Source organism: Atractosteus spatula, chromosome 13, assembly GCF_055471065.1.
Source record: "Atractosteus spatula isolate fAtrSpa1 chromosome 13, fAtrSpa1.hap1, whole genome shotgun sequence".
NCBI classification, from domain to species: Eukaryota; Metazoa; Chordata; class Actinopteri; order Semionotiformes; family Lepisosteidae; genus Atractosteus; species Atractosteus spatula.
The window spans coordinates 2,156,865-2,170,845 of NC_142718.1; the positions used below are offsets into that span (position 1 = coordinate 2,156,865).

General features: G+C 56.6%; 1 protein-coding gene across 1 annotated transcript; it reads left to right on the plus strand.

The window, feature by feature from the left end:
* The first annotated feature begins 915 nt into the window (after nt 1–915).
* On the plus strand, nt 916–13,981 carry LOC148821609 (BAR/IMD domain-containing adapter protein 2-like 2). Its single transcript, XM_088931058.1, has 14 exons — nt 916–1,227; nt 1,964–2,039; nt 2,577–2,663; nt 5,773–5,834; nt 6,284–6,355; nt 6,618–6,692; nt 7,128–7,253; nt 7,642–7,749; nt 8,598–8,700; nt 9,369–9,579; nt 10,166–10,231; nt 10,548–10,743; nt 12,699–12,739; nt 13,549–13,981. Exons 1-14 carry the CDS (start codon nt 1,174–1,176, stop codon nt 13,622–13,624), a joined length of 1,353 nt encoding a protein of 450 aa, XP_088787184.1. The 5' UTR covers nt 916–1,173; the 3' UTR covers nt 13,625–13,981.

Here is a 13,981-nt window from a genome sequence, read left to right on the forward strand (position 1 = left end):
AGGCAGCAGTGCTAAACAGTGTGCCAATGTGCCAAGTCACTTGTGTGCCTTGGTTTTTATTCCAACTCGGCTCTCCATGATTGAAATAATCTTCAGTTAATTGGACAAATGTAACAGTTTCTTTTTATATGTAGGTGGTTTAAATAGAAGTAGAAAAAAAACTCTCACTATCTTTCCAAAGCCAGGACCAGGCATCCCGGAATTAAGGGAGCTCTGCTCTGGGTGGGGTGCACACAGTTTCTCAGAATTGCTTCATTTTCACTAAAAATGTGTGTGTGTTATTCGCGACCGGAAACATCCCGAATAATATCGCTTTACAACCACTCTGTCCTCGTACGGGGAAGTCTCAGCTGGCCTGGACAGGGGGTAAAAATACCCGACGTTTGTAAAAAAAACAAAACAAAACAAAAACAGCTCTGTTAGCTAAAGATAAAAGGGCCAAGGGCTGCGAGTCGAGGCCAAGGTGACAAGGCCAGGGATCCGCCGGTGAATTTTCACAATGGCCGCCGCCGCCGCCGCCATGTTTGAGTCGAGGAGGACGAAGGGCGGCCGTTGACGAACGATAAGAAATAAAGAACCAGCCGCGGATTTGCGTCTTCCCTGATCTGATGGGCTCGGTGCCAGCTTTAACCTGTGTGTGCGGGGGAGAAAGAGGGAGGGGGGATACCAGGTGAGGCCGGTTTAAGGACGCGATCAATAATTTACGATCCCTCGGTGTCTGTTATCTCCCGGCCCCGTGTTCCCGCCCTCGTCTCCCCGCGTCTCCCTCTCCCAGTGTCTCCGGTGTGGTAGACGGCAGGTTCACGGGGGTTTTTAGTGCGGGACACTTTTTTTCCCCCAGTGTTGTCTCGACATTGGTGGGTCCTCTGGTTACTGTTTTAAAAACCAGAACGGAAAGAAACGACGTCCCGCCGCCTTCGTCCGTCCGATTCAACGAACGTTTTCACCGGGCTGCGATCCGCATAACGGCCGTGTGTGTCGGTGTTTTTTTTTTTACATTATTTTGTTCACATCTCTTGAAAATAAAAACAGGCTTGTCGTGACCGAAGGCATCATTTTCTTTTGAGCCGTTTTCCACTTATTGGTATTATCGTGATTATTTTTTTTTTCGAAAGAAACTCTCGTTTTCGTCTTTTAACCGCCGGCGGGCGAGGACCGACAGCGATTTTCGCCATGTCTGCCGTCAACAGCGAGCAGCTGCACCGCTCGACGCTGCGGATCTACGGGGTGAGTCGGGGCGCGGATCTGGGTCTACCGATCCTCTCCTAAATGAGGTTGATTAACACATAAGATGTGAAGAGTCTGCAGCAGGGCTGTCCAGTCCTGGTCCTGGAGGGGTCAGTCAGTGTGTCTGCAGCAGGGCTGTCCAGTCCTGGTCCTGGAGGGATCAGTGTGTCTGCAGCAGGGCTGCCCAGTCCTGGTCCTGGAGGGGTCAGTGTGTCTGCAGCAGGGCTGTCCAGTCCTGGTCCTGGAGGGGTCAGTCAGTGTGTCTGCAGCAGGGCTATCCAGTCCTGGTCCTGGAGGGGTCAGTCAGTGTGTCTGCAGCAGGGCTGTCCAGTCCTGGTCCTGGAGGGGTCAGTCAGTGTGTCTGCAGCAGGGCTGTCCAGTCCTGGTCCCGGAGGGGTCAGTCAGTGTGTCTGCAGCAGGGCTGTCCAGTCCTGGTCCTGGAGGGGTCAGTCAGTGTGTCTGCAGCAGGGCTGTCCAGTCCTGGTCCCGGAGGGGTCAGTCAGTGTGTCTGCTTGCTGGGATAGATACAGCTCTCCTGCAAATGGATGAGCACATGGTCTTAATATATTGTTCTCCGTTCACCACCTGAGTCCATGCGTGCTGGATGAAGCCGCGAGCAAATGAAGACAGTTTTCCTCTGAACTCCGAGCGCCCTGTCGCAGATGGCGGGCTGCAACCTGCTGTTCTAACGGGCCGCGTGTGCTGGGCTAACGGCGACTCTCTGTGACCCGTACAGAACCTGATGGAGCAGTTCAACCCCGGCCTGCAGAAGCTGGCGTCGCTGGGGCGCAGCTATGTTGAAGCTTTTCAGGGTGAGAGGGCGAGGGGTGGGTTTCGATTAGGGAGACGTACCAGGACACACGAGAGCACCGTGTGAAGATCAAGCCAGCGGGGGGAAAAAAAAAATTCACACGTCACAATCAGTCAGGCCCTGATTACGTCCACGTTGTGTGTTCCTTAACGATAACAATACTGACTAAATTCTTAATCAACAGTGAAACCTGAACAAGGGGGCACACATGGAAACTACATGGCAGTGCATTTAAAACTGAGAACAGGGAACACTTCTCTACACAAAGGGTGGCGGGAGTCTGGAACAAGTTGGAACCTACAAGAGACATTTAAAACCGAGAGCAGGAGGCACTTCTTTACACAAAGGGTGGCGGGCGTCTGGAACAAGCTACACATCATAACTTAGAATATGGTGTATAATGTATAAGCATGAAGACGAAGACAAAGCCACACAGTAGATGCTCAGGTATTTACAACACTGCCAGCGGTGTTTGCTGTAGCTTTAACACTGCAGATCACCGTGTGGGTGTGACTCTGTGTGTGTGTGTGTTTTGCAGCCCTGACTGTGACCAGTGAGGCCTACTTCAGTGCCCTGGCGAAGATGGGAGAGCAGGCCCTGCACAGTATGTCCTCTCGCTCTCTGGGTAAGAGCTTCAGCTTGGTATACCTTCACCCAGGAGGAGCTGCAGAGGCTGTGCTGATCCATTTACACTCCTGGGAGCAAGGACATCCTGCTGCACTGTCCTAGCGCTGGGTTCCCGAGTGACCCTGCTGTTCCTCTGCTCTAGCGCTGGGTTCCTGAGTGACCCTGCTGTTCTTCTGCTCTAGTGCTGGGTTCCTGAGTGACCCTGCTGTTCCTCTGCTCTAGCGCTGGGTTCCTGAGTGACCCTGCTGTTCTTCTGCTCTAGTGCTGGGTTCCTGAGTGACCCTGCTGTTCTTCTGCTCTAGTGCTGGGTTCCTGAGTGACCCTGCTGTTCCTCTGCTCTAGTGCTGGGTTCCTGAGTGACCCTGCTGTTCCTCTGCTCTAGCGCTGGGTTCCTGAGTGACCCTGCTGTTCCTCTGCTCTAGCGCTGGGTTCCTGAGTGACCCTGCTGTTCTTCTGCTCTAGTGCTGGGTTCCTGAGTGACCCTGCTGTTCCTCTGCTCTAGCGCTGGGTTCCTGAGTGACCCTGCTGTTCTTCTGCTCTAGTGCTGGGTTCCTGAGTGACCCTGCTGTTCCTCTGCTCTAGTGCTGGGTTCCTGAGTGACCCTGCTGTTCCTCTGCTCTAGTGCTGGGTTCCTGAGTGACCCTGCTGTTCTTCTGCTCTAGTGCTGGGTTCCCGAGTGACCCTGCTGTTCCTCTGCTCTAGCGCTGGGTTCCCGAGTGACCCTGCTGTTCCTCTGCTCTAGCGCTGGGTTCCTGAGTGACCCTGCTGTTCTTCTGCTCTAGTGCTGGGTTCCTGAGTGACCCTGCTGTTCCTCTGCTCTAGCGCTGGGTTCCTGAGTGACCCTGCTGTTCTTCTGCTCTAGTGCTGGGTTCCTGAGTGACCCTGCTGTTCCTCTGCTCTAGTGCTGGGTTCCTGAGTGACCCTGCTGTTCCTCTGCTCTAGTGCTGGGTTCCTGAGTGACCCTGCTGTTCTTCTGCTCTAGTGCTGGGTTCCTGAGTGACCCTGCTGTTCCTCTGCTCTAGCGCTGGGGTCCTGAGTGACCCTGCTGTTCTTCTGCTCTAGCGCTGGGGTCCTGAGTGACCCTGCTGTTCTTCTGCTCTAGCGCTGGGGTCCTGAGTGACCCTGCTGTTCCTCTGCTCTAGTGCTGGGTTCCTGAGTGACCCTGCTGTTCCTCTGCTCTAGTGCTGGGTTCCTGAGTGACCCTGCTGTTCCTCTGCTCTAGTGCTGGGTTCCTGAGTGACCCTGCTGTTCCTCTGCTCTAGTGCTGGGTTCCTGAGTGACCCTGCTGTTCTTCTGCTCTAGTGCTGGGTTCCTGAGTGACCCTGCTGTTCCTCTGCTCTAGCGCTGGGTTCCTGAGTGACCCTGCTGTTCCTCTGCTCTAATCAAGAGTTCTCAGAGTGACTCTGCTGTTCTGCTGGTGGGTTCTCGATGGAGCCTTCTGCTCCTGTGTTCTAGTGCTGGGTTCACGAGTGATATAAAGAGAGACCCCCCCCCCACAGCAGCTGATGAAAGTGCTGTACAGAATGAAGGGAGTCATTGTTCAGGGAAGCTGTCAAAGTCCTTGAATGCAGCAGTGAACTTTGTCGTATCGGGTGCAATCAGCCCAGTGATCTGGCATCAATAAAGAGAGATTGTATAGATGGTACCCGATTTGTGCACTATGAACCCACAGGACAGTGAGGGCAGAAGGAGGTTCCTCCCCCTACAGGCCCTGCTGCAGAGGGACAGAGGTGAAGTCTAGTGCCTTGGTCTGCTTTCATCCCCGAACAGAGTGTCAGTGTCAGCCTTCTGTTTCTCATTCTGGGCTCGTGTCCAGAACCGAGTGTATCTCCCAGGCTGCTGCGTGTGTGTACTGTGCTACTGTGTGTTTGTATTTTGTGTGCATACTGTGCTGTGTGCCATAAGTATACAGTGTGTGTATACACACCATGCATTGTGTGTGTTGTATGTGTAAAATCTGTGTCTACTATGCTCTATATGTGAGTGCTTTCTGTGACTGCTGCTGGGCATATGTGAATGTGTGTGTGTGCTGTACTCTGTGTGTGTGCTGTGTATGTGTGTGTGCTCTGTGTGTATGCTGTACTCTGTGTGTGTTGTGTTTATGTTGTGTGTGTGTGCTGTGCTCTGTGTGTGTGCTGTGCTCTGTGTGTGTGCTGTGTATGTGTGTGTGCTCTGTGTGTATGCTGTACTCTGTGTGTGTTGTGTTTCTGTTGTGTGTGTGTGCTGTACTCTGTGTGTGTGCTGTACCCTGTGTGTGTGCTGTGTATGTGCTGTGCTCTGTGTGTATGCTGTGTATGTGCTGTGCTCTGTGTGTGTGCTGTGCTCTGTGTGTGTGCTGTACCCTGTGTGTGTGCTGTACCCTGTGTGTGTGCTGTACTCTGTGTGTGTGCTGTGTGTGTGCTGTACCCTGTGTGTGTGCTGTGTATGTGCTGTACCCTGTGTGTGTGCTGTGCTCTGGCAGAGCGATCAGGTAGCCCAGCCCTCAGCGCCGCGGAGCGCCAACGCTTCAATTATTCACAGGGCTGCCTTTCACCTTCCAGAGAGCTCAGCAGCTGGCCGCCCCGAACCCCACAAGACACCCGCGCGTCACAGCCACCCTGCTCCAGCACCCTGTCGCCCGAACAGGAAACCTGCAGCACACGAGGCGACGCTCGGTCTCCACCGGGCCTGTCCGGCACCGTCCGGCTCATCCTTAACATCGGCTTCTGTCCCGCGCGCGGTACTGGGCACATGAGGCTCAGGGGTGGGGTGAAAGGCTCTGGCGCCGCCCTGCTGTCACGATCTTCCTCTGTCTCCCCGTGGGTGCCCTGCTGATCCCTGTATCCCCCCCGATCTGCGAACTCTTCCTCTCGCCCAGGCCTCCACCCTGACCTCTTCTTCCTCATTTAGACGATCTAAGTCTGTTTTGGGGGGGTCTCGTGTTCCCGGCTGCTCCAGGATTGCAGGGCGCAGAAGCGGCGATGGCTGGGGGCCCAACACCACGCACAAAACGGAGCAGGCACTAACACAGCAGGGCACAGGCTTGGCGCGCGGGGAGCGGGCCTTGCTCCCTGTGGGGGGGCTCCCCGCGCGGCCTGACGGGAGGGGTGGCGCTTGTCTCGTTCCAGGGGACGTCATCATTCAGATCTCGGAGTGCCAGAGGCGCCTGACCTCCGAACTGGAAGGAGTGGTGAGTGCCCGCGGGACTGTGGGATTGTGGGGTCAGCAGTACAGCGGAGCAGTGCTGGGGGGCGCCCTGGTCCCCCAGAGAGCTGTGGGACAGGGGAGAGACCCCTGAGCAGGGTACGCAGTGCGCCCCAGTACCCCCAGCTGTGGACACACAGCGTGTACAAAACAGATGAGCGCTGTACTTGTGGCTTGTGATGACACCATCACAGTGACGAATCACAGTCCCGTAGCTGTAGCACGGATCTCGGGAGCAGTCGGACTTCGGGCTGCGCCGTGACCCTGTGTACCGGCTGGCGGTGCTGTCGGCGTCCCGACCGTTTCTCCTGCAGGACCTGCGTGGCCCCCGATTCGGCGGCCCAGCCTCTGCTCAGCCTCTGTTCGCGAGCGCTGACGGCGAGGTCCGGCCCCGTCCCGGCGCTGATCCGGAGTTTCTGTTCTCGCCTCTTGCAGTTCCGCTGGTTCCATGCGGAGGTGGTCCAGGAGATGGGAGCCAACGTCAAGCTGGACACTGATTATATATCTGTGGGTACCTGTCCTCGACTCCTCCTGGGAGCGTGGGAGCGCACCTTGCGCTCTCCCAGGAGGTCACCTGGTTCAAATCTGTCTTTGAAGACGCTTTGCGACGCGTTGCTGTGCTGTGGGAGGCATCTGTTGTGTAACAGAAGCGAGCTGTGTGCTTTCTGTGCTGGGCTCTTTGGGACCGCAGACAAAGACACACACACGCACGCACGCACGCACGCACACACACACACGAAACGACACCTCCGTGCTGTTTGTTCTCCAGGGCAGCAGGAGGCGCTATGAAATGGAGGTGCGCAGCCGCCAGAGGAGGGGGCCTGGTGGATACAAAGACACCCTGGTGAGGAGGGGCCTGGGGGCAGTGCAGTGAGTGTGCAGTGAGTGTGCAGTGTCTCCCAGCAGTGCAGTGAGTGTGCAGTGTCTCCCAGCAGTGCAGTGAGTGTGCAGTGTCTCCCAGCAGTGCAGTGAGTATGCAGTGTCTCCTAGCAGTGCAGTGAGTGTGCAGTGCGTATGCAGTGTCTCGCAGCAGTGTGCTGAGTGTACAGTGTCTCAGAGCAGTGCATTGAGTATACAGTGTCTCCGAGCAGTGCAGTGAGTGGACTGTGTCTCCCAGCAGTGCAGTGAGTGTCCATTGAGTATACAGTGTCTCCTAGCAGTGCAGTGAGTGGACAGTGTCTCACAGTAGTACAGTGCTTGTACGGTGTCTCGCAGCAGTGCAGTCAGTCTACAGTGTCTCCCAGCAGTGCAGTGAGTGTATCTCTCTTTGTGTTCACAGGACAGCTTGGAGCACTTTCTGAGGCAGAGCCAGCGGGAGGCACTGAAGGAGGAGGAGAGGCGTTATCGCTTCCTGGCTGAGAAACACTGTGGCCTGACCCAGTCCCTGCTTCACCTGCTCAGCAAGGTACTGTAAACTGTCTGTGATCCAGCTCATCCTCTGTTTCTCCTGCTGGGATCTCCAGGCTGTAGGGGCTCATCCTGGACTGGGACCCTGGCTGTGATCTCCAGGCTGTAGGGGCTCATCCTGGACTGGGACCCTGGCTGTGATCTCCGGGCTGTAGGGGCTCATCCTGGACTGGGACCCTGGCTGTGATCTCCAGGCTGTAGGGGCTCATCCTGGACTGGGACCCTGGCTGTGATCTCCGGGTTTTCCGACAGGAAAAATATTTTCCACTTGAGACTTGCAAGCTGATGACCAGATGAGTTGGTTTCCAGCAGGAGAGAGCTGCGGTTTCCTGCCCTCCCACGGCGCGGGGTTGACGCCCGGCGTGCCGGTGTCCTCTGTGTTGCAGACGGGGGCAGCAATGCAGCAGAGGGCGGAGGGGTGGAGGGAGAGAGTGAGCGAGACGCGGGGAGTGTCCAGAGCCCGGACTCCCGCCCTCCCCGAGCAGGACGCCCTGGTGAGAGAGCGGGGGGGGGGGCGGAGACAATGTGTGCAGTTCTCGCGGAGAACAAAATTTTGAAAAGGTCTTAAAAAGGTCATCGTCCTTTTCCAGTCTTTTTGTTGGGCAGAGCGGTGGCTCTGTGGCTCAGGATCTGCGCCGGTGGCTGGGAGGTTGCCGGTTCAAATCCCGCGGCCGGCAGAGGAATCCTACACCGTTGGGCCCCTGAGCAAGGCCCTTAACTGCACCAGGGGCCCTGAGCAAGGTCCTTCACCCCAACTGCTCCAGGGGTGCTGTATAAATGCCTGACCCTGCGCTCTGACCCCCAGCTTCTCTCTCCCTGTCTGTGTGTCTCATGGAGAGCAAGCTGGGGTCTGCGCAAAGACACATTCCTAATGCAAGCAATTGTACATGGCCAATAAAGTGATCTGATCTGATGTAAAAGCTGGATTCGCGGGACAAAGCCCCGCCAAGCCTCCCGGGTGTGACCGCCTGCTGGTCCCTGGCATGTCTCTAAAGGGCCGTCCTGGCCCCGAGCCTGCTGTGGTCCAGTCCTCTGCGGGTTTTACTGCATCCACCCTGTCCACAGTGCCCGCTGTCCGGTCCAGCACTCCTTCGCCAGCTCCCTCGCCCTCCCAGAGGAGGAATAGGAGCAGCTCCTATACTGTACCTCATGCTCGGACCTGGAAGGGCAGCAGGAGTTAGAGCAGCAGTATCAGGGTTTTAACTGAGACGGAGAAAGACAGCTGTAGACAGAACTGGAGAGTGTTGACAGTTCAGGCATTGAGGTGAAGCCATCAGTAAGAGTCAGATTCCTGAACTTGATTCGAGTTTAGTAAATTGTCCTCTTTTTTTATCCCCATCAGCCCCGACTCCCCCCTGCTGGGCCTTTCCTTCAGACGGGGAGGGAGGAGGAGAGGCACTGGGCTGGCAGGGAAGGGCAGCCTTCTGAGAGGGCGCCCTCTAGAGGTGAGTGGATTGAAGTGCATGGAAACTGAATTGACCTTTGTGGAGAATTTGGTCCTTACTGTCTAGAATCCATATACGTCTTCTTTTGAATCGTAAAGCGTGTTGTCATGAGAATAGCACTTGATACAGTGAGATAGAATAGACTGAGATTCAGTGGACATTCCCAGTTTAAACGTGTGTTCCTGTGTGTGTCCCTGGGTGTGTCTCTGTGTATTGGGTGACTGTCGGTGTGACTGTCGGTGTGTCTGGGTGTGTCTGGGTGTGTCTGGGTGTGTCTGTGTGCCTGTGGGTGTGTCTCAGTGTATTGGGTGACTGTGGGTGTGACTGTGGGTGTGTCTGTGGGTGTCTGGGTGTGTGACTGTGGTGTGACTGTGGTGTGACTGTGGTGTGTCTGTGGGTGTGTCTGTGGGTGTGTCTGGGTGTGTCTAGGTGTGACTGTGTGTGTCTGTGCGTGTGTCTCTGGGTGTGTCTCTGGGTGTGACTGTGCGTGTGACTGTGGTGTGTCTCTGGGTGTGTCTGGGTGTGACTGTGGGTGTGTCTGGGTGTGACTGTGGTGTGACTGTGGTGTGTCTGTGCTTGTGTCTGTTGTGGGTGTGTCTCTGGGTGTGTCTGTGGGTGTGTCTGTGGGTGTGTCACTAGGTGTGACTGTGTGTCTTCTCTCCCCCCAGGCTCCACGCCTATCCTGGCCCGGCACTCGCGCTCCAGCTCGGTGGGGGAGGCTCTGAGCGCGGGGGGGTTCCAGCAGGTGCAAGCGCTGGTGCCCCACCCTGCCTCTGCCAACCCCACCCTCCTGCCCTTCTCCCGCGGGGACACCCTCACCGTGCTGGTGCCGCAGGCACACAACGGCTGGCTGTACGGGCGGGCGGAGGGCAGCGCCCGGTGAGTCTCTCTCCCAGTCACCAGCCTGTCTCCCGGTCTCCCGGTCTCCCGGTCTCCCGGTCTCCCGGTCTCCCGGTCTCCCGGTCACTCACTCACTCCTTCACTCACTCACTCCTTCACTCACTCCAGCACTCCTTCACTCACAAGGTGCTGTCTCTTTAGCTCTGCTGTAGCGCGCTGTACTCTTGTGTGCTGTTCTCTGTATTGTGCATTGTGCTCTTTGTCCAGTGTGCTGTTCTGCAGTACCTGTTGCAGGACCGCACTGCGCTGTGCTGTAGGAAACTGTGCTCTGTGTGTTGCCCTCTGTACTGGACTCTGTGCAGGGTGCTTTCTGGTTTGCACTGTACTCTGCTGTGTGCTGTGTTCCTTTTTGTTGAACACTGTGCTCTTTGCTTCGTACTGTGCTCTGTTGTACACTGCCATCTTTATTGTGCTATCTGTGTAGTACATTGTGCTCTGTGTGCTGTGTAGTATTGTGTGCTCCGTGCATGGTGTTGGGTGCTCTGTGTGTTCTGTGTTGTTATGCAGTGTTGTTGTGCAGTGTTGTGTGCGTGTTCTGATGACCTCCCAACACTGCTTTTCCCAGTCAGGGCTGGTTCCCGGCTGCGTATGTGGGACCCCTGGCAGACTCCACCGGAGAATCGGGGTGCAGGTGAGACCCCGGCGCTGAGCCTCACAAACCTGCAGCTCAGCTGAATGCGTGCTGTTAACTTCAGACATACTCTTCAGACTCAGTAAATATTAAAAAAACGATTACAATGCTTCATGTAAACGTCTGCTACACTGGGTATATTTGAGCGTAGGGGGTCATATTCTATCATATTCACATGTATGTTCATTTTATTCTTCTATTCAGAACACAAATTTTAAATTTCCTGCTGTAGTTCACCGACACAGTATAAGACACAGTGCGTTAAATGCTCTCGTGCACCTTTGCCCTGTGACCTCTGACCTCTGACCTCTGGCAGCACCACCCTCCGAAGCAGTCACAGCGTTGGCGATCTCCTCGACCTACCAGATGACACCCTGCGACCAGCCGGCCAACAGAACGGAGTCCCGCCTCCTGCCCCGCCTCTACCCCGCTCCACCTCGACGGGATTGGCGGAACAACGCCCGACCACACCCACCCCTGCCAGGAGGGTAGAGGCCGATACTGACAATAAGGTGAGTGAAGTACATGGTGGATACAACTCTTTTACACATGAGTTTGTGCCATATTCCGCTAACATCGGGATTAATAAGAGCAGGGAGAGTCGAAGATCTTGTGTCCTTCCCTCTTACTATCCCAACTGCACATCCAATTTCAAAGGTCTCATAGGTTCCTAAAAACTGTGCTACCTTACTGTACATAAATTTCAGTTTCTCCATTTGTTTCTGTAAATTTGTCTCAATTACAGATTTCTGCTACAGCCAGGTTTTCAGTGGTTTGCAACAGTTGTGATAGTATTTCGAATGTTATTGCTAAGATTTTTTTAAATTGTTCCTGGATGGTTGACACCTTAAGCAACTTCGGTCCTCCATCCAGCAGGGGGCGTTTGCCACGGTGCTGTTCTCTATGACTCCCCAGCCCTCCTTCTGGTGGCTGCAGGGCGGGAGCTCCAGCTGCTGACTCTCGGGGTCAAGGGTCGTGGTGAGCGTGGGGTGAGAGGTCATGGGTGCCTGTGTGCTTGTCATGATGTGTTTTTTTGCTTTGGGAGCGCCTGCTGGGTGATGGTTCCCAATGAGCTCAGTTACCAGTGTAGCCAGTGGTTGTCGCCAAAATCTTGCTGCCCTACGCCCTTCACACCAAATTCAGGATGAGCCCCTACAGCCCGGAGATCACAGCCAGGGTCCCAGTCCAGGATGAGCCCCTACAGCCCGGAGATCACAGCCAGGGTCCCAGTCCAGGATGAGCCCCTACAGCCCGGAGATCACAGCCAGGGTCCCAGTCCAGGATGAGCCCCTACAGCCCGGAGATCACAGCCAGGGTCCCAGTCCGGGATGAGCCCCTACAGCCCGGAGATCACAGCCAGGGTCCCACTCTGGGATGAGCTCCTACATTCTTCCCACGTAGCCCGTTTGCTAGTTCATAGCTACCTGACCTCACCAGGATCTCGTCCCGCTGGAGTCCCAGGCCAGCGCGACACCGCGCTCTCACTCCAGCCCCTCGCTCACGCAGCAGTGGAGAGGGGCAGCCGCAGGGGCTCATTGGGAACCTGCACGCCCTGTGTGTGAGGGGCCGTCCTGACTGAGAGCTGGCCCGCGCTGGTGCACCACGCCCAGGGGCTCCCCGGTCCACTTCCAAAGCCCTGTGCTTCGGGTTCCACTTCCAGGCTGTTGCATAAACTCCACTCATTTGTGGAGAACTGTGCGTCGGTGGTGGGGCAAGACGCCAGCTTCACTCTTCTTTGCCACTCTTACATTGTCGGCACGAGGGCTGGGTGACCTCTGACCTCGGGCAGGGTCCGTGTGTTTTTGCGGTGAATTGCTGCCCTGCGGGATTTTTTCTCTCCTCTTGTTTCACCTGCCTGTCCTCAAAAGTGTGCTCAGTCGTTTTAAAGCCTCTCTCTTGATTCTCTCAGCTGGTGACGTCTCTTCGTGGGGTGGATGAGTTAGATAAGTCGGTTCAGGCAGAACGGTCACTAACAGCCGTTCTTCCTGTCTCGCATGTTCAGCGGTCAAAAGCTAAGCGGTCTGAGGTTCTCAACGACATGGCTGCGCAGCTTGTTCCCCACTCCCACCGCCCTTTGTGTAAAGACTTCCGCACCGTCTCCACTTGTGTCCTCTGGCTCCTGTCCGTCCGGGCAGCTTTGGAAACGCCTGTGTTTGACTCAGGCCCCCGTCGACCTGAGAATGAGTCTCGGTAAGAGGTGAAGGAGCCTTCGCTCTGCCTCAGCTGCGCACCTGCGAGTCGGGGGTCTTTCCAAACCCGGCGCGATCCGTGTCCGGTAGCAGTCCGTCTCCCGAGCACGAGGCCCGGCGAGGACCGCGAGCCGCGCACAGACCAGAGGGGCGGCGCCTCTTGATCTTGAGGTTCGGTGAAAAACGGACCCCTCGGTTGTCGGGGGGCGTCCCGGGGGTCTGTGTCGATGGAGGGAGATACTGTCATTCAGTCCCCATGTGTGTCTTTTGTTCCACAGAGATCGAAGGACCAGGGACCTCGTCCAGAACTCTTTCCCAGGTAAGAGACAGGACCCCCCCTCTTATAACAGGGTCAGGGGTCCCCAGCTCTGATCGCGGACAGGACCCCCCCTCTTATAACAGGGTCAGGGGTCCCCAGCTCTGATCGCGGACAGGACACCCCCTCTTATAACAGGGTCAGGGGTCCCCAGCTCTGATCGCGGACAGGACCCCCCCTCTTATAACAGGGTCAGGGGTCCCCAGCTCTGATCGCGGACAGGACACCCCCTCTTATAACAGGGTCAGGGGTCCCCAGCTCTGATCGCGGACAGGACTCCCCCTCGTACAGCAGGGACAGGGGTCCCCAGCTCTGATCGCAGTCAGGACTCCCCCTCGAACAGCAGAGCTTTCTGTTCACACTGTTTTCATATATCTCCCCAGTCCCGTCAGTGCGTCCCCTCGCTACAGTGCCTCAGGCTCCGAGACGGCAGCAGAGTAATACACGGTTATAAACACAAACGACAGCGTGTGTGGATTCAATACAAATACCCACCGAACGGGGACAAACACAACTGCTGGGTAGTTTCCAATATCCTCCTGTTCCCAGCCCCAGTTCAAGTGGCTCGTAAATCCCGTGAGAACAGCGGGAGAGCCGGGTGCGGATGGGGACTGGGGTCAGAGGTGGGGGTGGGGGCGAGAGAGCGAGGATGACTTTCCCTGACGGAGCGGGCCGCTGCCCCGATTCAGGCCGTAGGCCGAGGGCTTGGCCGCCCCGGTATCGGAATCTGGGAATTTGGCGGCGGCGGCCGGCGCGGAGGTGGGATCGCGGGGACCTGTGACCCACGAGGGCTCCTCTGCTCTCCCCCACAGGGGCACCAACCCCTTCGCCACCGTGAAGCTGCGCCCGACGGCCACCAACGACAGGTCGGCCCCCCGGATACCCTGACCGGCAGCGAGGAGCCGCCCGGACCGGACAGCGAGGACCGGCGCCATCATGGCTTCTGGACTCATCGGGCTGCCTGTCTGTGGGGAGTCTGCATGTTCCCCCTTGGTTCACACAGGTTTCCTCCCCTCTCCCAAGGACGTTGGGTTTGACTGACCTGCTCTAAATTGTACCCCGTGGGCTTCTTGTCTTCCTCTCGAGGAAGGTCTTCCGCTCCTGGTCCTGGAGGGGTCAGTCAGTGTGTCTGCAGCAGGGCTGTCCAGTCCTGGTCCTGGAGGGGTCAGTCAGTGTGTCTGCAGCAGGGCTATCCAGTCCTGGTCCTGGAGGGGTCAGTCAGTGTGTCTGCAGCAGGGCTGTCCA